General features: G+C 40.3%; 1 protein-coding gene across 8 annotated transcripts in view; it reads left to right on the plus strand.

The window, feature by feature from the left end:
- spata13 (spermatogenesis associated 13) overlaps positions 1-24,107 on the plus strand; it is a 205,223-nt gene that overhangs the window by 145,364 nt on the left and 35,752 nt on the right. For all 8 annotated transcript variants that reach the window (XM_059964187.1, XM_059964180.1, XM_059964186.1 and 5 more), the window contains 2 exons: positions 13,879-14,015; positions 22,733-22,912. In XM_059964187.1, coding sequence (XP_059820170.1) covers positions 13,879-14,015; positions 22,733-22,912 — 317 coding nt within the window. The remainder of the gene's footprint in view (positions 1-13,878; positions 14,016-22,732; positions 22,913-24,107) is intronic.

Genomic DNA, 24,107 nt, shown 5'->3' on the forward strand with positions numbered 1-24,107 from the left:
TGTCATTGTTTCAACAGGAGTACTGACAGCTATTTAGATGTGGTTCAGCTTTTTTAAATCTATTGTATTTCACCAGATAGAACACTGTATCAATGAAAACACAATTTTCATGCATAGAGAGAATGGCATAAAATAACCTGGAGGTACTTTGGGAAGCTGTGCCATTTTAATAAATCTAAGTCTTGCGTAGTAGAGGAAGTTTGCAGCCTAAATCTATATATCCCATTGCAAACTATAAGAAGGTTGGAAATTATATGAATAAATCATTAAATCAAATGGTTTTTGTAGAAGCAGAATTTTAACTGTAAGGATGTTGTGTCATTAAACTTGCATGTTGGGTATTTGTCATGGTGATGTCTGAAACTGTGCTTTTTGTAATGTGCGCAATATTTTGAGTTTGTGCTATTAACAATACTAAACAAACCTTACCTCGTGCACATATTGATTCTTTATAAGGCCATGTTAAGGATCCATTGGTAATTATTATATAAGAAGGAGAGTGCATCATTTCATAGGTATCAGATTTATTATTACTGATATTTGTTTTGCAGCAGCAGTATAGTGCAAAGTGAAAAATCTAACAATCACAAAACTAAATAGATATTGCAAAGAAAGGAATAATGAGCCAGTGTTCATGGAGTGAACAGAAATCTGTTGGCAGAGGGGAAGGAGTTGCTCCTAATTTGTTGAGTGTGGGTATTCCCTGATGGTAATAAAGAAAAGAAGGCATGATGGTGAGGGTTCTTAATACTGGATACCACTTTCGTGAGGCATTGGCTCTAGAAGATTTCCTCGATGGTGGAAAGGGTTGTGCCAGTACAGCTAGCTGAGTCGACATCCCAGTGCAGCCTCTTGTGATCTTGTGCAATGGGGCATTCGTACCAGGCTTTGATGCGATCAGTCAGAATTTTCTCCACCATATATCCACAGATATCTTCTGGTGATATACTGAATCTCCTCAAACTCCTAATGGAATATAGCCGCTACTGTGCCTTCACATTAATCTAATCAATTGACTGAAAGCCCTTAACCAATATAGAGATGTAGACCTTTAATTTGTGCATTGGAATTCTAGGGTGTTGAGCATTAATATTTCCATTAATTTACTGGTATTAATCAATGTGTTACGCAAACAGTAGAGGAGAAATTCAGGTGGATATTTTAAGCATACACTGTTGTTGACATCTGTCTGCCCCGAAGGACAAAGGGTGATGATTACCATATCGCAAGCCTGGGCGGAAGGTATGGAGATCCTGAGATGCCTAGTCATCAAGTTCCCCCTTTTGGCCTCGCCAGTGTAGTCCAAAGGAAGGTTTATGAAGCAATACGTTCGGCACTAGCTTGCCGGAAGAATGTTCAATGACACCCGGCCGCCTTAGGGGTTCCACTCCGGATCTGCTGTCTGGGTTTACTCGCGTAGCCTTCGTCTCTCTTGAGGCTGCTCACAAGGCAGTGGGGTTATTTACCTAGAGCTGTGGGTCTGGTTCATGAGCACCAGGGCAAGTCCACACACCGGTGGGCCTGCGTGCTACGTGTGCAGGGGCCTGACCTCTTCTCTATCCTCTGTAGTTCAGCCTGAGTCCAAAAGGAGTTCACTTTCCAAGTGTCACCAACGAAGAGGCGCAACATGAGGCTTCCTGTTGGAGAGGCTACGTACTGGCAAGGGGAAGGCTTACACATTCAGCTCTCCTTCTGCTAGCTTGTGGTGGAAGCTAAAAGTGAGCGACAAGCACTACCCACTACACTAACCGACTAAATGCATCACAACAACCATTTTGACACATCTAAAGCTTATGGACCTTGCTGTATTACTGTGTAATTTGAAGACCATGAAAGTTAGAGCTGCAACATTTAAAATTGGTAACACTTCATTTAGGGTTTTTGATCAGAGTTTTTTTAAACTACAGAAATGTACTGTGAAGATAACGACAACTTTTCCTAGTCTCCTTGCTTGAACTGCTCTCATAAACAAGGAGCTTTGGTATCCTAGCAACAGACCCTGTTTACAGTATGCTTGTCTGGCTTGACATTTATATTTTCAAGTGCTTGATAAGCCATAACCTTCCTAAATTTTTTTTTTATGACTTTGTGCGGTTGGTGAAATAGATGAATTGACCTTTTTGTTTGCATTTTTGTAGAACTAAAAGCAAAGCTGTAAGGTTGAATTTGAATGTTGAAGATATTTTATCACACTCCACATGTTTCAATGTAGCAAATATAGATTATTACATAAGTATTAACAAAACTAAAAAATATTAGAAATACACAGCACATTGAGCATTTTGTATGGAAAGAGAAACAGTTAATGTTTCAGATTGATCTGAGTTTCCTGCATTTTCTTTTTTTGTTTCAGGTTTATAGCATCTACAGCTTTTCCCTGTTAATTTTCATTGATGATGTATAAATTATTTCCAGCTTAATATATTTTTGTAACACAGTTAACTTTTCTATCTTCAGTCCTTGAAGTTGCATTATGTCATTTGTGATCCTATTTGTCAGAACTATGATTTCTAAATATTCATTAATATTCACATTTTGTTTTGGTTCTCACCAATTAATTTAAACCACGACTGATTATTTTTGTATCTAAGGGCACCATATTTAGTAGTATCTGATTGCCACTCCCACACAGAAGATACTGACGTGAACTGCTGAGAAAAATGATGGCATGTTAACTGAGCATTGTCGTTATTAGTGAACAAATGTCCCAGCAATTTCAGGGCTGTAAAGGTGTGCCATACGTTGTAAATCTCCAGATCTTCTGAAAGTTTGGCTTTACCAACGCAAACAGATATCATGATTTAACTTGCCCATTACTTTTTAAAAACTTGCTGGAATTGCAATTATTTTTAATTAATTAGAGGACTTGTGTGTGTGTGTCCTTTTTGTGACATGCTTATTAAATATCTTTGGCTCAAAAAGTATTATTAAGCTGCTGAAAAGCAATCATGCATGTAATAACTATTAGATATTCTTAACTTCAACATTACGTTTTTTACTTGCCTTCACTATTAATTCTATCTATACTTTTCTTTTTTTGTACGCCTTTAAATCTAGTTCTTGCTCTTTATTTCACTCTTCCATTGTTTTACACTTATCAATTTTTTATCTTATTGGTTAAGGAACTAATCCATCTCTTCAGTTAGGGTCAAATTTTTGTTCCTTCCATTTGTAATGTGCAGTATTGTGTCATTGATGGCACATTATATTTGAGCAATGGATAAAAAATCTGTTATCTATTCAAAATCCTATGTTCAATGAATCTTGCATTTCTCCAAATTGATAAATAATATATATAGATTTCAAATTGAAAACCCTTGAAAATAAAAAGTTAGATCAATTGACTTAATTCTTTAAATTTTTCTCCACCATATTATTTTTGTATTTATTGACATACTTGGCATGAGTTTTGAATTTCTCTAGTGATCGTCAGAGCCAATGCTAATTTATGAAGCTTCAGGGACCAATAATTTCTGAGGATGAATTTTGAACACAACTAAACTGACTTGAAACTTATTGTAGAATTTGTGGGTGAACAGTAGTTTTAATTTGGACATATATTAGATAATACATTGTTTTTTTTTTAACTAGGCAACTGCATGTTCTGTTCTCAGAGTGTGCATTCTATTACTGACCTCAGGAACATAACATACAAGTTTTATGTTGTAATAGAACTTTTGCTTGGTCAGCAGTACTTGTTTACTTTGCTATCAAAACAATGTGAAACAATCAGCACAATAATGTTTTCTGTGTTGTTACTTTTACTAATGTGGGGGGAAGGTTTTTGGAATAATTTTAATAATATCACAAATTTATATGTTCCCGAGAAAACAAGCAAAATACAATTATAAGTAACTAAAATTGTTGATGGTTTCTTTAATAATGACAGAATGTGTAAAACTACAGTGCAAGAGGAAAACATAAGGAGAGATAGAGTCACAGAACACTACAGGACAGAAATAGGCCCTTGGGACCATCAAGTCCATGCTGAACCATTTATCTGCCTGCTCCCATCAAACTGCACTCCCATTTATCCGCCTGCTCCCATCAAACTGCGCTCCCATCAAACTGCACTCCCATTTATCCGCCTGCTCCCATCAAACTGCACTCCCATTTATCCGCCTACTCCCATCGATCTGCACTCCCATTTATCTGCCTACTCTTCCTAACCATGTACCTATCCAAATTTGCCTTAAAAGGTGAAATACACCCCACATCCAGCACTCCCACTGCCGCCTTGTCCCACACTTCTTCCACCCTCTAAGTAAAGAAGTTCTCCCTCATGTTCACCTTAAACATTTCACCTTTCACCCTTGACCCATAATCTCTGCTTGTAGTCTCATGCAACCTCAGTGGGGGGAAAAAACCTACTTACGTAAACTCTATCTATACCCCTCATAATTTTGTATACCTCAATTAAATCCACACTCTATCTTCTATACTCTAGGAAAGAAAATTCCCAACTTATGCAACCTTTCTCTTAACTCAGGTCCTCAAGTCCTGGCTACATCCTTGTAATTTTGCTCTGCATTCTTTCAGTCTTATGTAGACCATAAGATTTCAGAGCAGAATTAGGCCATTTGGTCCATCGAGTCTGCTTCACCATTTCACCATGGCTGATCAAAGTTTCCTCTCAGCCCCAAATCTCCTGCCTTTGCCCCATATCCCTTTATGCCCAGACCAATCAAGTATCTATCTCTGCCTTAAATATTGATAAAGAGTTGGCCTCCACAGCTGCCTCTGGCAAAGAATTCCACAGATTCACCACTCGCTGGCTAAAGAAATTCCTCCTAATCTCCTTTTGAAAAGGACACCCTTCTGTTCTGAGGCTGTGTCATTTGGTCTTAGACACTCCCACCATTTGGTAACTTTAAATTAGGCCACCTCTCATTCTTCTGAATTCTGTTCCCGAGAAAACAGGCCCAGAGACATCCAACGATTTTCATATGACAAGCCGCTCAATCCTGGAATAATTTTCTTGAGCCTCCTTTGAATGTTCTCCAATGTCAGCACATCCTTTCTAAGATAAGGGGCCCAAAACTGCTTACAATACTCCAGGTGAGGGGTCACCAGTGCTTTATAAAGTTTCAACATTACATCCTTGATTTTATATTCTAATCCCCTTGAATGCTAACATCGTATTTGCTTTCCTAACCACAGTCTCAAGCTGAAAATTAACCTTCAGGGAATCCTGCATAAGGACTCCCAAGTCCCTTTGTGCCTAAGGTTTTTTGTAATTTCTCTCCATTTAGAAAATAGTCAACCCTTTCTACCAAAGTGCATGACCACACACTTCGTGGCACTGTATTCCATTTGCCATTTCTTTGCCCATTCTCCTAATCCATCTCAGTCCTTGTAGCCTCCCTACGTCAAAACTTCCTGCCCCCCCCCACCTATTTTCATATTGTCTGCAAACTTTTCAACAAAGCCATCAAATCCATCATCCAAATCATTGACATATAAGGTAAAAAGAATTGGTTCCAACACGGACCCCTGTGGAACATCAGTAGTCACTGGAAGCCAGTCAGAAAAGGCTCCCTCTCTTTGCCTCCTGCCAATCAGCTACTGCTTTATCCATTCTAGAATCTTCCCTTTAATGTCTTGAGCTTATAAAGCAGCCTCATGTGCGGCAACTTGTAAAAGGCCTTCTAAAAATCCAAGTACACAGCTTCAACCGATTCTCCTTTGTCTATCCTGCTTGTTACTTCTTCAGAGAATTCCAACAGATTTGTCAGACAAGATTTTCCCTTGAGGGGGAAAAAACCATACAGACTACTTTATCATGTGCCACCAAGTACCCTGAGACCTCATCCTTAATAATCAACTCCAACATCTTCCCAGCCACTGAGGTCCAATAGCTGGCTTATAGCTTCCTTTCTTCTGCTTCTCTCCCTTCTTGAAGAGTGGTGTGACATTTACAATTTTCCTGTCTTCCGGAGCCATTCCAGAATCTATTGAATCTTGAAAGATCATTATTAGTATCCCCACAATCTCTTGAGCCACCTCATTCAGAACCCTGGGGTGTACACCATTTGGTCCAGTTGACTTAGCCACCTTCAGACCTTTTAGTTTCCCAAGAATCTTCTCTCTAGTAATTTCACAGACTTTGTGAACCCTGACACCTGGAACTTGCATCATATTGCTAGTGTCTCCACTGTGGAGCGCCAGTGTTAATTGTCAATGAGGTGGAGATGTTGTTATAAATCTACACAGATTGTGGTCTTCCAGTTAGGAAGTCGCGGATCCAGTTGCTGAGGGAGGTACAGAGCCCTAGGTTCAGTAACTTTTCAATCAGGACTGTTGGAATGAATGTGTTTAATGCTGGGCTATGGTCAATAAACAGCATCCTGCCATAGTTATGTCCTCTGTTTGGCTTTTACATTGGCTTTGACTTCTCTTGTTAGCCACTAAACTGCCTGGCATCTCTACAGTCCACCCTGAGTAGATATAAAGGAGGAAAGGAGAAGAAAAACTTAATCTTGAGCTTTTCTTTTTTTTTGCTTTCTGACTGAAGTCTCTCTTCACTGAAGCCTCAAGATCTCCACTCTGATTCTCTCCATTCAGATGATAGCTGCTGCACTTCAAACTTCCAATGTCCAGAATGGCTGCTGATCAAAGCTCTGTTGTAGGCCAATGCGCCAAAAGCTGTCTTAACAGTCCTATCTATCTGTAGCACCACTTTCAAGGAGTTATGGATCTGTATTTTCAAGTCCCTCTGTCTACCACACTCCTCAGTGCCCTATTACTCACCATGTAAGATCTACAGTACACTGGTTGGACCTCCAGTGCAACACCTCATTTGTCTGCATTAAGTTCCAACTGCCATTTTTCCGCCCATTTTTCCAGTTGGTCCAGGTACAACTGCAAACTTTGATAGTCTTCCTCAATGTCCACTACACCCTCAATCCTGTTGTCATACACATATTTGCTAATCTAGTTAACCACATGATCATCCAGATCATTGATTTAGATGGCAAACAACAATGGACCCAGCACCGATCCCTGTGGCACTCCATTAGTCACTGGCCTCCGGTCAGAAAGGCAACCATCTGCTCCCACTCTCTGGCTTCTCCCACAAAGCAGTGAGGTCAATCCAATTCACCACCTAATTTTTAATGCCAAGTCATTGAACCTTCTTGACCAACCTCCCACGTGGAAGTTTGTCAAAGGTTTTGCTAAAGTCCATGTAGATAACATCCACTGTCTTTCCTTCATCAACTTTCCTGGTTTTTCCTTGGAAAAACTCTATAAATTGGTTAGACATGACCTTCCATGCATGAAGCCATGTTGACAGTCACTAATCAGTTCCTGTCTATCCAAATACTTGTATATCAGGCTATTAGAATGTCTAACAATAATTTATCCACTACTGATGTCATGCTCAGTGGCCTAACCTATAATTTCTTGGCTTACTCTTAAAGGTTTTCTTAAACAACAACATCATAAGCTATCCTCCAATCTGCTGGCACCTCACTTGTGGCTAAGGATGTTTTAAATATCTCTGCTAGAGCCCTTGCAATTTCTACACTAGATTCCCACAGGGTCCGAGGGAACATTTTGTCAAGCTTTGGGATTTTATCCTCCCTAATTTGCCCTAAGATAGCAAACACCTTTGTAATCAGTATAGGGACATAATCTCTCTGCTGCATTTCCTCACATCTATAGACAAAGTGCGTTTTCCAATTAAATATAGTTGCAAAAAATCCATTTAAGGTCTCCCCCCATCTCTTTTGGCTCCATGCATCGATTACCATTCTGATCTTCCAGAGGACCAATTTTGTCCCTTATGATCCTTTTGCTCTTAACATATCTGTAGAATCCCTTAGGATTGTCCTCCACCTTGTCTGCTAGGGCAACCTCTGCCTTCTTCTGGCCCTTCCGATTTAAGTGTCCTCTTGCATTTCTTATACTCCTAGCTGCACATACCTGTTATGTCCCTTCTTTTTCCTCAATATCTCTCAAAAAGCCAAGCTTCAGTAAGCCTGTTAACCTTTACTTGTATTCTGACACGAGTATACAAACGCTGTACTCTCAACATTTCACTTTTGAAGGACTCCCATTTACCAAGTACACCTTTGCCAGAAAATAAACTGTGCCAATCCACACTTGTCAGATCTTTTCTAATACCATCAGAATTGGCTTTTTTCCCCATTTAGAATCTCAATCCAGACTTATCCTTCTCCATAATTATCTTAAGACTAATGCATCCTGATCACTAGGTTCAAGGTGTTCCCCTATACAAACTTCAGTCACCTGACCTGTTTCATTCCTTAATAGGAAATCTAGTATCACACTGTCTCTAGTTGAGACTTCTGTGTACTGATTAAGGAAACTTTCCTGAGCACATCTGATAAACTCTTGCTCATCCAGCCCTCTTACAGTATGGGATTCCCATATGGAAAGTTAAAATTACCTACCATCACAACCTTATGTTTTTTGCAACAGTCTGCAATCTCTTTACAAATTTGCTCCTCTAAATACTGTGTACTTTTGTGTGGTCTATAATATAATCCCATTAATGTGGCCATTCCTCAGTTCTACCCATAAAGCCTCACTAGTTGAGTTCTGCAGTCTATCATGATTGAACATTGCTGTGACATTTTTCCTGACTAGTAATGCCACCCCTCTCCCTTCAACCTCTCCTGCTCTATCAAGTCTAAAACTTTGGAACACCAGAACAATAAGCTGCCAGTCCTGTCCCTCCTGCAACCAAGTTTCACTAATGGCCATAGTGTTATAATTCCATGTGCTAATCCATGTCATAAGCTCATACACCTTTCCTATACCACTCCTCTCATTGAAATATACGCAGTTTGGAGCATTAGTCCCACAGCGCTCAACTTTTTGATTCCTGATCTTGTATCTTTCTCCATAACCACTCCACTATCTGTTCTGGTGCTCTGGTTCCCATCCCCCTGCAACTCTAGTTTAAAATCCCATTGTAGCAGTAGCAAACCTTCTTGCTAGTCCCCATCCAGTTCAGGTAGAAGCCATCCCTTCTGTACAGGTCCCACCTTCCCTGGAAGAGAGCCCAATGACCCAAAAATTTGAAGTCCTTCCTTCTTCACCATCTCCTTACCCACATGTATGAACTTCCTATTTCTGGCCTTACTAGCACATGGCATAGGTAGCAATCCTGAGGTCGCTACCCTGGAGGTCCTTCTCTGAATCTTAACTCCCAACTCAATTTGCAGGACCTCATCACCCACCCTGCCCATGTCATTGGTACTGACGTGGAACACGACTTCTGACTGTTCATCCTCCTCGTTGAGAATGCTGTGAACTCGATCTGAACCTGACCCCGGCATCCAGTAGGCAACATACCAACCAGGAATCACGTTCTTGTCTATAGAACCTCCTTTCTGTTCCCCTCACCAATGAATGCCCTATCACTACAGCTTGCCTCTTCTCCCCAACTTCTCTTCTGCGCCACCATATGAGAGACCTCACCACTATGGTTTTCCTCTGCTTAGGACAGTGGTTCCCAATCTTTTCTATGCCCCACATCCCTAGGAAATGTTTGATTAATGTTCGCACTCCCTACAAAAGTAATATCACATTTGAAGATGAAGAAGTTTACTTTCTAATTTTTGAACCACATACAATACTCTGGGTGAACAAATTGAACTTAAAAATAAATAAGCTTTTAACTCAGTGCATAAAATGCAAATATAAATTGAGCAATTAGATACTAATTTATTCAGAAAAAATGTAAACAGTAAAATCAATCCCAATTGTGAACATAAAATTCAATGACTTCTTTGCTTCTGCTTCTCATTCATGATTTTGTCAAAAAGTGGAACTTTCTTGCTGACTGCAATCCGCAGGTTTGCTTGTGGATTCAGGCGATTCCTAGATTTTGTCTTGATTGACAAAAGAGAACTGAATCCAGATTCACACAAGTATGTTGTTGCAAATGGAATGAGGACACGGAGTGCTTTTCCACCAAGCCTTGGGAACATATCCAGTGCTGCACACCAAAACTCCTCCAAAGTCTTACTTTCAAATTGCATTTTAAGAACTTGATTTGTCTGCAAATCAATAAGATCTTCCTTCAGCTCTTCATCATCTGACATTTTCTCCAAATTGTAGGAATATGGATTCATGATCCACTCTTCTGAAATCTTCAGATCTCCAGCAGCAAAATATCCATCAAACGATTCTGACAGCATTTCCAAATGAGCCACAATTTCTTTACGCACAGTAGGAATTATGGATCCAGCATCCTCAACCATCTCTTCTATTGAAGGAAAATTTGAGAGACTGCCTCTTTCCATCCTTCGACGCCAAAGACGTAACTTTTCTTTGAAGGCATTCAACTTCTCACAAGCTTTCAATATGTTTATCCCTTTTCCTTGAAGAGAAACACTCAGGTCATTCATACAAGTGAAAATGCCAAGCTAAGCCAGCCAGCATTTGGGTGATTTCCTGTGATTCCATTGCCCCAACCAGATCACATTCACACCTCTCCAGAAAAACTTTGATTTCTTCCCGCAGTTCAAATAAGCAGGTTAAAGCTTGTCCTCGTGACAACCAATGGACTTCTGTGTGGAAAAGCAAAACTGAATGCTCACTTCCCAGATCCTCACAAAATGATTTGAAGATGCGATGGTTCAAAGCACGCCCCCGATCCAGTTGATGATCTTCACACAAGTATCAAGGACTTTCTTCAAATTTGGAGGCAATGTTTTTGATGCCAAAGCATGCAGATGGAGAAAACAATGGGTAACTTGCAAGTCTGGAATCTCCTTTTTCATCAATGCAGAAAAGCCAGATTTATTTCCAAGCATTGCAGGTGCCCCGTCAGTGCACACAGAACCAATGACTTTGATATCTAAATCATGTTTGGCAAAGAAGTCTTTCACCAGCTGCATCACATCTTTTGCAGTTGTGTTTGTTTTCAGATCTTTACAAAACAGGAAATCTTCCTTCACAGCACCATCATTGACATACCTCACTAATGTGATGAGTTGACTACAACTGGAGACATCAGTTAACTCCTCCAACTGAATAGAGATTTTAAGAGGACTAGCACTGACATCTGAGATGACTTGGTCCAAAATATCTTCACTCAAATCACTGATTCAGTTGTGAATGACATTATTTGTTAGGTGCACCTGTTCAAATTTTTTTTTTTGCTTCTTTGCCCAGGATAATTGTTGCTATTTCCAGTGCACATGGCTTGATGAGATTTTCCACAATTGAATGGGGCTTCTTGGATTTGGCCACTTTATATGCCACTTGGTATGAAGCAAGAAGTAGTGGTTTTTCAACAGAAACAAAACCTAATTTTGGAAGAGTTCCTTATGAATCAAAATGAGCTCTTTTGATTTTCAATGACTCAACATCATGTCTTTCAACGTCAGCTCCGCCATGCTTGTTCTTGAAGTGCTCTTGAAGCTTGGATGGCTTCAGATTTGAGTTGGAAAACACAACGCTACAAAGAATGCACTAGGGTTTTTGGAAGCCATCATTTCTTGTTGTGCAAGTGAAACCAAGCACACATAGTCATCATTCCATTTCCTTCTTTTTGACATGATGAAGGATTAAGGGCAAAGAGAGAAAAAAATGAGCTAATATGAGAAAAACTATCTGACTAAGTCAGGGATAACTGCTTTACTCAACCAGACACGCCTGTAGCAAAGTATCACAAGAAATACGCTTTCGAATATTATATTACGATATTATCTGCGGTTACGCCAAGATAAGTCGTCAAATGGAAATGCTATGGGGATGCGATGCGACTTATTAGGCTATACCCTACTGACTTTAGACACCTATTTCCGATGATTACTGGGGATACGAACTCCCATCACACGATTCAAAGTCCTTGATGCTAACCATGATACCTCTTCAACTACCACAATTCAAAATTATCGACGATTCAAGAAAAAAACCTTTTAAGAGAAAAAAAACCTTTGTTTGAAATTCAAAAACTTCTTTAATGCATTGAGACAAATACGAATGAATGACTTCAGCTGCTTTTTATCAAAATGCAGCTTTTTGAAATTTTATAATTGAATAAGTTACCTAATGTCTGCGGGTTTGTTTTTAACGCGAAGTCACTACTCGATGTTTGATTCGGGATGTATAAAGATTTTGGCATCATGAGCTGATTTTTAATTCTGAATGTAACCTTCTAGCTAACATTGATGAGACTCCTCAACTCTGAGGTGCAACTTTCTAGCTAACATTGATGAGAATCCTCAACGCTGACTCGGGCAGCGTGAGACTGGAGTGAGTTTATGTCTCTCTCGACTCGGGCAGCGGGAGACTGGAGTGTGCTTGGGGCAAACGTTACTACCTCTTCTCAAGGCACACTGGTAGCTAGCTGAGTGATGACTTGTGACTCGTCGCTCAAGGACACAAGCCACTCTTTGTCGCACCCCCTGAAATTCCATCTCGCTCCCCAGGTTGGGAACCCCTGGCTTAGGACATCCCCACAACAGTATCCAAAGTGATATACCTGTTATTGAGGGGTATGGCCACAGGGGTACTCTGCACTGACTGGCTGTCCCCTTTCCCCCTCCTGATGGTCACCCCGTTATCTATGTCCTGCACCTTGGGAGTAACTTTATTTATCATCCTCTCAGCCTCCCGAATGATAAGGAGTTCATCCAATTCTAGCTCCAACTACAACTCAACAGGCTGTTAGAAGCTGCAGCTGGATGCACTTCTTGCTGGTCAGGAACACTGGGCCTCTCTACCTTCCTACATCCCACAATGGGACCATTCCCCTACCCTGTTATTGCACTGAATGTGCAATAAAAAAGAAAGTAAAAATAAATAATGAAAGGAAAAAAAATCTACCTATGGCTACGCCTCTCCTCGCTGAAGTTTCAATGAGCCATAGCCTCAGCTGCCACTCTCACAATGGCCCACTCATGCAACAATTGTTCTGCTTAAATGTAACTTCTTTATATTGGCTCTTGCCAGGTGCATAAATGAGCGCAGTTCAATGTGCTGACTGATCCTGTTTGCTTCTTTTAAACCCTCTCTCCCTCTACACAATCCAGTGTCTTTTCGGGAACTGTGGTGCACAAACTTTGGCAAGCCACGGTCCCCAATGAGACATTGGATTACGTAGAGAGAGAAAGGGGGAAGAGTTTAAAGGATGTGAGTAGGGGCAATTGCAAAATTCATCAACTACCCCCACTCACTTCTTTTAAACTCTCTCTCTAGACTAGGGGTTCCTAGAAATCTGATGGTAACAAGCACTTTTTAATTGAATCAGAGAAACAGATAGCAAATCCACAATGTTTTCAGATTAATTGAATTATGATGCAATCAGAAAATTTGCTGCATTTCCCAATTTTACTAAGAAACTATGAAATTCGATATGGTGACATTACACATTGTTAAGCTATAGTAAAAGAAAAGTAATTTGGCTTTATTTAGTGGCTTTCACGGGGCAAATCAAGCTACCTTACAGCCATGAAATTTTATGTGGAATAGCTTTTGTTGTAAGTTAACAAAATAATGCAAACACAATGCATCAGAATTCCGTTTATTATGATTGCTGTGACATATATACAATTTGTACTTTTTGGATTTTCTTTTTCCTGCCAGTACAAGTACTTGTAACTTTTGATGGCTGATACTGAAGTTTCCACAAATGCTGAAGATGACTATTTCTTTAGACTCTACATTTTGCTGTGGAGTATGGATAAGGCTAAGTAGTTAGGAAGTGTCATTTTATCTGTGTATGACATCATCCTCAAATGTTTTGATTGCTATTGCCAATATAACTAGTTCTAGATTTAAATTAACCATAGTTTCAATGCTTTTGCACAGAATGCAGTTGATTATTAAAAAGCAGCATAAACTTATTGAAAGTTTCAGATATAAAGTTGTTAAACCATTTTTTTTTCCTTTCAGTTTGTGCAGATGGAGCTACAGAGTCTTCTGCACTGGTTGATGACAATGGCAGTGAGGAGGATTTAGCATATGCAGCAATAAACCATGCAAATCCCAGATACCTTCAGCTGGGTGGAGAACAGCTTGCTGTAAATGAGGTGAAGTATTATGAGATAACATACATTTTACTTTAAGGATCTAATCGAAAGTTCAGCATTCGGGCTCTCACGACCAGACTATGTAACAGTGTCTTCCCCCAAGCTATCAGATTCCTCAATAACTGAAGCCTGGACTGACACCTTGCCCTACTGTCCTGTTTATTATTTATTGTAATGCCTGCACTGTTCTTGTGCACTTTATGCAGTCCAGTGTATGTCTGTAGTCTAGTGTAGCTTTCTCTGTGTTTTTTTTTTATGTAGTTCAGTCTAGTTTTTGTACTGTGTCATGTAACACCATGGTCCTGAAAAACATTGTCTCATTTTTACTATGCACTGTACCAGCAGTTATGGTCGAAATGACAATAAAAGTTGACTTGACTTGACTTAAATTAAACAGTTAAGTGAATTGGTTTTGATAAAGTGCCATTTATCTAAATGTTAACTGGTTCTCCCTCTACAGATGCTGCCTGACTTGTTAAGTATTTCTAGTACATTCTTTTTCATTTCAGATTTCCAGCATGTGCAGTTATGCCTTTAATAAATGAATTACTTCCTTTGAATGCACTTCAAGCTTATCTATAGATTGTTTATAAAGATAATTAAATAAACTGAGTTTCTTTAAAATATATTGTAATCACATTAGCACAAATTTCATACCAATGTTAAAATTGAGACAGAGAGCCTATCACATCACTACCATTGGCATCATTTGATTAATAAGGAGTGAAGCAGATTCAGGATGAATCATTATTTTTAAACTGTTTCAGGATTTGACCATAAAAAGAAACATCTGCTTCTTATCAAGACCCCACATGATCTAGCATATTTCAATCATCGCATGTCATTTTTCAAAACTCCAGTAGATAAAAGTCTAGCTTGTCTAAACATTCCTCTTAAGACAACCCATCCACACCAATATTTATTGAGTAAAATGTCTCTAAACTGCTTCCTGTGCATTAATCCATTCTTGTGGAAGACACAGCAGCATTCTGGAAGTTTGAGAGTGTCAGGGGGCAGAAGTGTGTTTAAGATTCCATTACTTGAGAGAAGGTTCTTGGGGAAACTGAAACTGGATTTGAATGGACGCAGCGTGAGGAATAAAATGGACGATCTTGAAATTCAGCTACAGATTGGCAATTATGATGTTGTGGCCATCTCTGAAACTTGGCTAAAGGATGGCGGTCATTGGGAGCTAAACATCTAAGGATATACAGTGTATTGGAAAGATAGATTAGTAAGCAGAGGGGGTGGTGTGGCTCTGTGTATAAGAAATAATATTAAATTATTAAAAAGGGATGACGTAGGATTGGAAGGTGTAGAGTGTCTTTGGGTTGAGTTAAGAAATGGCAAAGGTAAAAGGATCCTAATGTCAGTTGTATACAGTCCTCCAAGCAGCAGCCGGGATGTGGATTACAAATTACAGCAGGAGATAGAAAAGGCATGTCAGAAAAGTAATGTCATGATAATTGTTGGGGATTTTAATATGAAAGTGGATTGGGAAAAACAGGTCAGTACTGGATCTTGAGAGAGAATTTGTAGAATGTCTAAGGGATGGCTTTTTGGAACAGCTTGTTGTTGAGCCCACTAGGGGATCAGCTGTGCTGGATTGCATGTTGTGCGATGATCTGGAGGTGATAAGAGAGCTTAATGAGCCTTTAGGGAACAGTGATCACAATATGATCGAGTTCACATTGAGATTTGAGAGCGAATCCAATATGTTGGTATTTCATTGGAGTAAAGGAAGTTACAATGGCATGAGAGAGGAACTGGCAAAAGTTGACTGGAAAGGGACATTTTCAGGAAAGACAGCAAAGCAGCAATGGCTGGAGTTTCTGCGAAAAATGAGGGAAGTGCAAGAGATTATATTCCAAATAAGAAGGAATTTTCAAAGGTGAAGAAGGACACTACCGTGGCTGACAAGTGAAGTCAGAGCCAAAGTAAAAGCAAAAGAGAGGGAATACAAGGAAGGCAGAGCTAATGCAAAGATAGAGGATTGGGAAGCTTTTAAAAACTTACAGGTTGAAACTAAGAAGGTCATTAGGAGGGAACAGATGACTATTTTTTTAAATATATAAAGTTTAAAAGAGAGTCGAGGGTAGATATAGGACCAATACAAAATGACGCTAGAGATATTGTAATGAGAGATGCGGAGATGGCAGAGGAACTGAATACGTATTTTGCATCAGTCTTCACAGTGGAAGACGTCTGCAGCATACTGGATATACAAGAGTGTCAGGGAAGTGAAGTTTGTGCAGTGAAAACTACAACTGAGAAGGTGCTCAGGAAGCTTAATGGTCTGAGGGTGGATAAATCTCCTGGACCTGATGGAGTGCACCTTGGGTTCTGAAGGAAGTAGCTGGAGAGATTGCGGAGGCATTAATGATGATCTTTCAAGAATCGATAGATTCTGGCACTGTACCAGATGACTGAAAAATTGCAAATGTTACTCCGCTATTTAAGAAGGGTGGAAGGCAGCAGAAAGGAAACTATAGACCTGTTAGTCTAACATCAGTGGTTGGGAAGTTGTTGGAATCGATTGTTAGGGATGAGATTATGGACAACCTGGAGGCACATGACAAGATAGGCCAAAGCCAGCATGGTTTCCTGAAAGGAAAATACTGCCTGACAAGCCTACTGCAATTCTTTGAGGGAAATTACGAGTAGGGTAGACAAAGGAGATACAGTAGACATGGTGTACTTGGATTTTCAGAAGGCCTTTGACAAGGTGCCACACATGAAGCTGCTTAGCAAGATAAGATCCCATGGAATTACAGAGAAGTTATGAGCATGGGTAAAGGATTGGCTGGTCAGCAGAAAACAGAAGAGTGGGAATAAAGGGATCCTATTCTGGCTGGCTTCGGTTATCAGTGGAGTTCCACAGGGGTCGGTGTTGAGACAGCTGCTTTTTACGATGTATGTCAATGATTTGGACTACAGTATTAATGGATTTAAGGCTAAATTTGCCAATGATACAAAGATAGGTGGAGGAACAGGTAGTGTTGAGGAAACAGAGAGCCTGCAGAGAGACTTAGATAGTTTAGGGGAATGGGCAAAGAAGTGGCAAATGAACTACAATGTTGGAAAGTGTATGGTCATGCACTGTGGTGGAAGAAATAAACTGGCAGACTATTATTTAGATAGGGAGAGAATTCAAAATGTAGAGATGCAAAGGGACTTGGGAGTCCTTGTGCAGGATACCCTAAAGGTTAACCTCCAGGTTGAGTCTGTTGTGAAGAAAGTGAATGCAATGTTGGCATTCATTTCTAGAGGTATAGAATATAAGAGCAGGGATGTGATGTTGAAGCTCTATAAGGCATTTGTGAGAGCACACTTGGAGTATTGTGTGCGGTTTTGGGCTCCTTAATTTAAAAAGGATGTACTGACATTGGAGAGGGTTCAGAGTCCGAGAATGATTCCAGGAATGAAAGGGTTACCGTATGAGGAACATCTGGCTGCTCTTGGGCTGTATTCCCTGGAGTTTAGGAGACTGAGGGGGGATCTCATAGAAACATTCCGAATGTTAAAAGGCCTGAACAGATTAGATATGGCAACGTTATTTTCCATTATAGGGGATTCTAGGACAAGAGGACACAACTTCATGATTGAAGGATGTCTATTTAGAACTGAGACGTGGAGAAATTACTTTAGTCAGTGGGTGGTAAATCTGTGGAATTTGTTGCCATCAGCGGCTGTGGAGGCCAAGTATTTGGGTATACTTAAGACAGAGATAGATAGCTTCTTGACTAGACAGGGCATCAAAGGATATGGGGTGAAAGCAGGGGAGTGGGGATGACAGGAAGAATTGGATCTGCCCATGATTGAATGGTGGAGCAGACTTAATGAGCTGAATAGCCTACCTCTGCTCCTATATCTTATGGTCTAAAGGTAGATAGGTCACCTGAACCAGGTGGTATATACTCCACAGTTCTGAAAAAGCTAACTGAAGAGATTGTAGAGGCAATTGATCTGGCATGGTTTTGGAAGACTGGAAAATTGTGAATGTCACTCCACTCTTCAAGAAGAGAGAGAGGCAGAAGAAAGGAAATAATAGGCCAGTTAGTCTGATTTCAGTGGTTGGAAAGACGTTGGAGTCATTTGTTAAGGATGTGGTTTGGGGTACTTGGAGGAACGTGATAAAATAGACTGTAGTCAACGTTTTCCTTAAGGGAAAATCTTGTCTAACAAATCTGTTGGAATTCTTCGAGGAAATAACAAGCAGGATAGATGAAAGAGGATCAGTGGATGTTATATACTTGGATTTTCCGTAGATTTTTGACAAGGTGCACACAAGGCTGCTTAACAAGTTAAATGTTTAGTCTATTACAGGTAAGATACTAGCATGGGTAAAGCCGTGGCTGATGGGCAAGAGGCAAAGAGTGGGAATAAAGGGAGCCTTTTCTGGTTGACTGCTGGTGACTAGTGGTGTTCCATAGGGGTCTTTGTTGGTCAGCTTTTTTTTTTATGTTGATGTCAATGATGGATGAAGGAAATCAATGCATTGTGGCCAGGTTTGTGGACGATAACAAAGATGGGTGGAGAGACAGGTATTTTGGAGGAAATAGAGGTGCTACAGAAGGACTTAGACAGATTAAGAGAATAGTCAAAGAAGGCAGATGGAATCCAGTTTCTAGAAATGTACGGTAATGCACTTTGTTAGAAGAAATAAAATGTAGACTATTTTCTAAATGGAGAGAAAATTGAAAAATCAGGAGTGCAAACAAACTTGGGCGTCTTTTCCCTAAAGATTCCCTAAAGGTTATTTTGCAGGTTCAATTGGTGGTGAGAAAGGCAAATGCAATGTTAGCATTCATTTTGAGAGGAAATGAACGTAAGCAAGGATGTAATGTTGAGACTTTATAAAGCACTGGTGAGGCCGCAATCAGAGTATTGTGAACAGTTTTGTGCTCCTTAAAAAGAAAGGATGTGCCAACATTGGAGAGGGTTCAAAGGAGGTTGACAAAAATGATTCTGGGATTGATGGCTCTGGGCATGTATTCAGTGAAATTCAGAAGAATGAGGGGTGACCTCATTGAAAACTATTAAGTAGGTGAAAAGTTGAAAGGGAGCATGAGAGAAAACTTTTTCACTCAGAGGGTTGTGAGACCGTGGAATAAGCTGCCAGCACAAGTGGTGTATTTCAATATTTCATAAGCTCAATTTCAATATTTAAGAGAAATTTGGATAGGTACGTAGATGGTAGGGGTATGGAGGCCTATGGACCAGATGCATGTCGATGAGAGTAGGCAGTTTGTATGGTTTCGGTATGGACTAGATGGGCCAAAGGGCTTGTTCTTTGCTGTACTTCTGTATGACTCTGTGAATGGTGAAAGCCCTCAATAGAGTGAATGTGGAGAGGACGTTTCCTATGGTGGGGGTATCTAAGACCGGGGGCACAGCCTCAGAATATAGGAGCATCCTTTTGGAATGGAAATGTGGAGGAATTTCTTTAGTCAGAGAGTGGTGAATCTGTGGAATTCGTTGCCACAGGTGGCTGTGGAGGCCAAGTCTTTATGTATATTTCAGACAGAGGTTGATATGTTCTTGGTTATGAACAGATATGGGGAGAAGGCAGGTGTTTGGGGCTGAGAGGAAAATTGGATCAGTCATGAAGTGGTGATGCAGGCTCGATGGGCTAAATGGCCTAATTCTGCTCCTATATCTTATGGTTTTAAATGGGGGGGGGCATAATGGACAAAATATTCCAGATGTTTCACTACAGTCCTCTAAAGCTAAAGCATAGCATCTCTAGTTGAATAATTTTTCATTTCCATTTTGAGTTCTTTCATTTTCTATAACATTTGGTTTATCATTTTTCTTTTAGACAAGTGCATTGTGAAAATAATGCATAATTCATTTCTGATTTTCTATTATCTTCAGTACGTAATAACTTGAAGATTCTCCAGAAAATTGGTGATCTATAATTTCCGTTTTACAAAACTGTATTATTTTTTCCAGGTTACCTTGCACTTTACCCAATTATGATGTCCTCAGTAATAGCTTCTGCCACATCCCTGTGACCAATATGAAGCTAACTGGCCTAGATTCTATCTCACTTCCTGACTAATGGAACTTGTGTTTGCTGTTTTCCACTCAAATAGAACATTCTGTGAAATTCAAGAATTTTTAAAAATTTGTACATCTCACCAGCTGTTTCTTTTAAGAACCTAGAATAATGTCTGTCAGAACATGGAGCTCCAGCAATTTACTTTGTCCTAAGTTTACGGTGATTGAAATTTTCCTGAGTTTTTTTTCCATCACTTTCATTACCCCAGGTATATTTTTGGGATGTTACTACTATCTTATTTAGAGAAGGTTGAGGGAGAAGAGCCAGGATAAATTCTACACACATTTCCAGCAGGCAGCTTGCGATTGAAGATTTAAGGCGTTCAAGATTTAAGGGGTTGTGTGCCATGGGGATTGGTGCTGGAGCCCCAGTTTCTTTTTTACAAATTGATACAAGTGACTCGGATGAGGGTACCAAAGGGAAACACTTGTAAGCTGAGGACAATTGTAAGTCATCTGCCATTTCCTTGTTTATCATTATTAATTCCCTAGGCTCATTCTCTGTGTGACTAAGGTTGGTAAGTATTTTTATGTTTGGTTCAGCTGAGTTCTTCCACATCACTCTGTCTTTTGGAGGGTGTTTATTTTGTTTTAGTTTATCATTTCCAAAGGAACTGTGAGAGTTGTGATCATTTTGGAACTAGTAGGTCACGCAATAACTGAAGCTTTTATTTGTGATGTACTTTTGCCTAAATGATCTGGAGCTTTTGCAGTCTCCTGGGGGATTCAGCAAGCGGAACATGGGAGTGCACGTAAGGCCGAGACGGCCATCTCTGGGAGTGGATGCTGCTTAGTGACCTAATAGTGGAGCGTGAATCCATGATCGTCTCAGTTACTCCATGCCGATTAAAGAGTTGAGCAAGATTAAAATCTTTGAGGATGTCTTCTCACTACTACTGTCAGGTGGGAGGTACAGGAGACTTGGCTCCCACCTGTCACGCTGCCAGGCTGGGGAGGAGTTGTTGCCCTGCAGCCATTGGGCTCCTGCACAGGCTTCACTCACCTCAGCACTGAACAGGCTCCACAGCTGTGGACTCACTTTTCAGAACTCTGTAGTTCATGTTCTGTGTGATTTTGTTTGCTTTTGTTTTACTATTTATGTGATTTGATGAAGGCGCTACAGCACTGAGCTGACTCTGCAGCTGTGGCCTACAACCATCAGCAGTCACCTCAGTCCTAAACTGGCTCCGTGACTGGCCTACAACCATCAGCAGTGCCTCAATCCTAAACTGGCTCCGTGACTGGCCTACAACCATCAGCAGTCACCTCAATCCTAAACTGGCTCTGTGACTGTGGCCTCCAACCATCAGCAGTCACCTCAGTCCTAAACTGGCTCTGTGACTGTGGCCTACAACCATCAGCAGTCACCTCAGTCCTAAACTGGCTCTGTGACTGTGGCCTACAACCATCAGCAGTCACCTCAGTCCTAAACTGGCTCCGTGACAGGCCTACAACCATCAGCAGTCACCTCAGTCCTAAACTGGCTCCGTGACTGGCCTACAATCATCAGCAGTCACCTCAGTCCTAAACTGACTCCGTGACTGGCCTACAACCTTCAGCAGTCACAATCCTAAACTGGCTCTGTGACTGTGGCCTACAACCATCAGCAGTCACCTCAGTCCTAAACTGGCTCCGTGACTGGCCTACAACCATCAGCAGTCACCTCAGTCCTAAACTGGCTCCATGACTGGCCTACAACCTTCAGCAGTCACAATCCTAAACTGGCTCTGTGACTGTGGCCTACAACCATCAGCAGTCACCTCAGTCCTAAACTGGCTCCATGACTGGCCTACAACCTTCAGCAGTCACAATCCTAAACTGGCTCTGTGACTGTGGCCTACAGCCATCAGCAGTCACCTCAGTCCTAAGCTGGCTCCGTGACTGGCCTACAACCATCAGCAGTCACCTCAGTCCTAAACTGGCTCCATGACTGGCCTACAACCTTCAGCAGTCACAATCCTAAACTGGCTCTGTGACTGTGGCCTACAACCATCAGCAGTCACCTCAGTCCTAAACTGACTCCGTGACTGGCCTACAACCATCAGCAGTCACCTCAGTCCTAAACTGGCTCCATGACTGGCCTACAACCATTGAGCTTCAGGACCGACTTCACTTGCCTCAGCATTGAGCTGTGAACTCACTTTCATGGACTCTGCAGTTAACATTCTGTCTGTTACTTGTTTACTTTTTTATAGTTTGCACAATTTGTTCTTTTTTCCCCGCACATTGGTTTTTTGATGGTCTTTGAGTTTTTAAAAATGGTGTTCTATTGTGCTTCTTTGTTTAGTGGCTGTTTGCAAGACAAATCTCAAGGTTGTATACAGTATACATACTTTGATAATAAATGTACTTCGAACATTGTAAGAGTTTTTACAGTGAATATCAGCAAGCTTTTCTATGAAGTCAATCATAGATAAGATATTTGCTCCTCATTAACTCAAGTCAAAGCTGTTCGCTAGCTTAGTTGAAATTAAACCACAACACACATCAGCAAGTGAACCTGAACTGTTTTCCGTTAGTCATTATCACTGGGTCCAAGTATTTCAGGCTGTCCCCTACTTTTTAATAATTATAGATTTCTAATTAATTCTGTTTGACATTTTACATTTATCCATTAAATATGTTGAAACTGAAATTTGTTTTCTTTTCTATAGCTAATAAGCGACGGCCACATTGTATATGCAGAGGCATTATGGGATCATGTTACCATGGATGATCAAGAGCTTGGATTCAAAGCTGGAGAAGTCATTCGAGTACTTGATGCCTCCAACAAGGAATGGTGGTGGGGACTGATTGATGACAAAGAAGCTTGGTTTCCTGCCAGCTTTGTTCGAGTATGTTTTTGAGTATGAAATTTGAGAAATATGATCATAGGTTGTCTTCTCCATGAGTGCAGATGAGTTAATATGTTTGGTAAACCTTACTTATAATTCAATGTTATTCCTTAGTTTTGTAGTTCCTCTGCAATATGCGCACATCGATGACTACATTTTGCAAGTAACTTACTTCTTTGCCACCCTGATCTAATATAGCCAAATGCCCAATATCTGTTAGTACTTCTAGCAGCTGTTTTTAAGCTCAATATTACTTTTTATTAATATTTTGAATTTGAATATAGCTGATCAATTGTTATTGTCCTTCCTTAATTTTCTCTGTCTGTGACAAGTGTCACTCAGGCTGGTGGGCTTGGAGTTTGTATATTGCACATACTAATTAAATCTGGCCAATTTTCTTTCCCGAAGGACTTTAGTTTTCATAACAATTCAGTAGTTTCATGAGTACCAATGCTAAGAATAGGTTTTGATTTTTCTTAAAATTTGAGTTTAAACTCGTGGTGACCATGGTGTGACTTGATCTTGTATGTGTTAAGAAATGATCCAGAACTCTATCTATAGATTCTTTTGGGTATGCTTCATGCCAAGAGATCCTCTTCAACCCTGCAATAAGTTAATCCACAACATTGGCTGTGGGTTAGTTAATGCCATGTGCAGTGTTTTCCATTAATGTCATTTCACCATTCAGTGACTCTGATCTTGTTCCTGTTAACAGTTAAAATGGATAGAATTGTTCTACCACTACTGTATCGCATACTAGTAAAGGATTTGAATTCACTAGTATTGTATTTCAGTATTAATAAATGATAACAGATGTAAACTACGAACACTGTACCCATGCTCAGTACAGTACAGTGATTTCTAGAGCATGAAAATGATTTGTATTTGGACCTGAAAGATTGGACGTGAACTAACATTATGGCCAGCTATTTCAGTTTTGTGTTCCTGGTACTGTGCCTGGTGTTAGGTCCCTGTTGCCAGAAGCAACTTTAGGAAGTCTTTGAAAAATTGGGCAATCTTCAGCCAAATCCTCCACGACACTTTTGTGGTGAACAAGATGTCAGTCAGAATCTCAAGGAGATTAACATGGTGGGCTGTATATCAAACAGAAAAACACAACTTTGAGCACACATTACTAACATGTTTTTGCATGAAGTTTCGGCATGAATTCATTGCAGAGAGACATTTACTGAGG

Source organism: Hypanus sabinus, chromosome 3 (genome assembly GCF_030144855.1).
Source record: "Hypanus sabinus isolate sHypSab1 chromosome 3, sHypSab1.hap1, whole genome shotgun sequence".
Classification (NCBI taxonomy): domain Eukaryota; kingdom Metazoa; phylum Chordata; class Chondrichthyes; order Myliobatiformes; family Dasyatidae; genus Hypanus; species Hypanus sabinus.